Here is a 560-nt window from a genome sequence, read left to right on the forward strand (position 1 = left end):
CCCTTTATTGGAACTTGTTTCTTGGTATCTCTTTCTTGGTATCTCATAGATCGAAGTTATCTGCTGTAATCTGTAAACAAAACAAGTGAGGAATATAGCTATCATATAAATGAATGATGAACAGTAATGGTTGTGGGGCGTTAGTACCGCTAGCATTATCAAGAGTAACCCTAGCAATAACTACGGTTACCTGGAATAATCACAGTCTCCTCGATAACTACAATCACCCTGGAAGAACTAAAATTATTTGGATGAACCATAGTCATCCTGGACCACAATCTCCTTCAAAGAACTAAAATTAACTGGTATGAACCAAATTAACTGTATGAGCCTCAATCTCCTTGGTACAATCACATTGAATGAACTACATTCACTATGTACGAAATAGTCATTTTAGACAACTTGCAGTCTCGCTTGATAAACTACAATCTCCATTTATGACACATGCACACTATAAAACTTACAGATATGAATGGACTACAACCCTAAATCAACGACGGTCTTCTTAAACAACCGCTCTCATTTAAATATTATACATAATGCATTTTATTTATCAGGAA

At 35.4% G+C, this 560-nt stretch overlaps 1 protein-coding gene across 1 annotated transcript in view; it reads right to left on the reverse strand.

Moving 5' to 3' along the window:
• Positions 1-560, reverse strand: part of LOC119591015 (zinc finger protein 512B-like) — a 5,358-nt gene continuing 4,798 nt past the window's right edge. The window contains exon 4 of the mRNA XM_037939744.1: positions 1-70. Coding sequence (XP_037795672.1) covers positions 57-70 — 14 coding nt within the window. The 3' untranslated portion in view covers positions 1-56. The remainder of the gene's footprint in view (positions 71-560) is intronic.

The sequence above is a fragment of the Penaeus monodon genome, chromosome 28, assembly GCF_015228065.2.
Source record: "Penaeus monodon isolate SGIC_2016 chromosome 28, NSTDA_Pmon_1, whole genome shotgun sequence".
In the NCBI taxonomy this organism is placed as follows: domain Eukaryota; kingdom Metazoa; phylum Arthropoda; class Malacostraca; order Decapoda; family Penaeidae; genus Penaeus; species Penaeus monodon.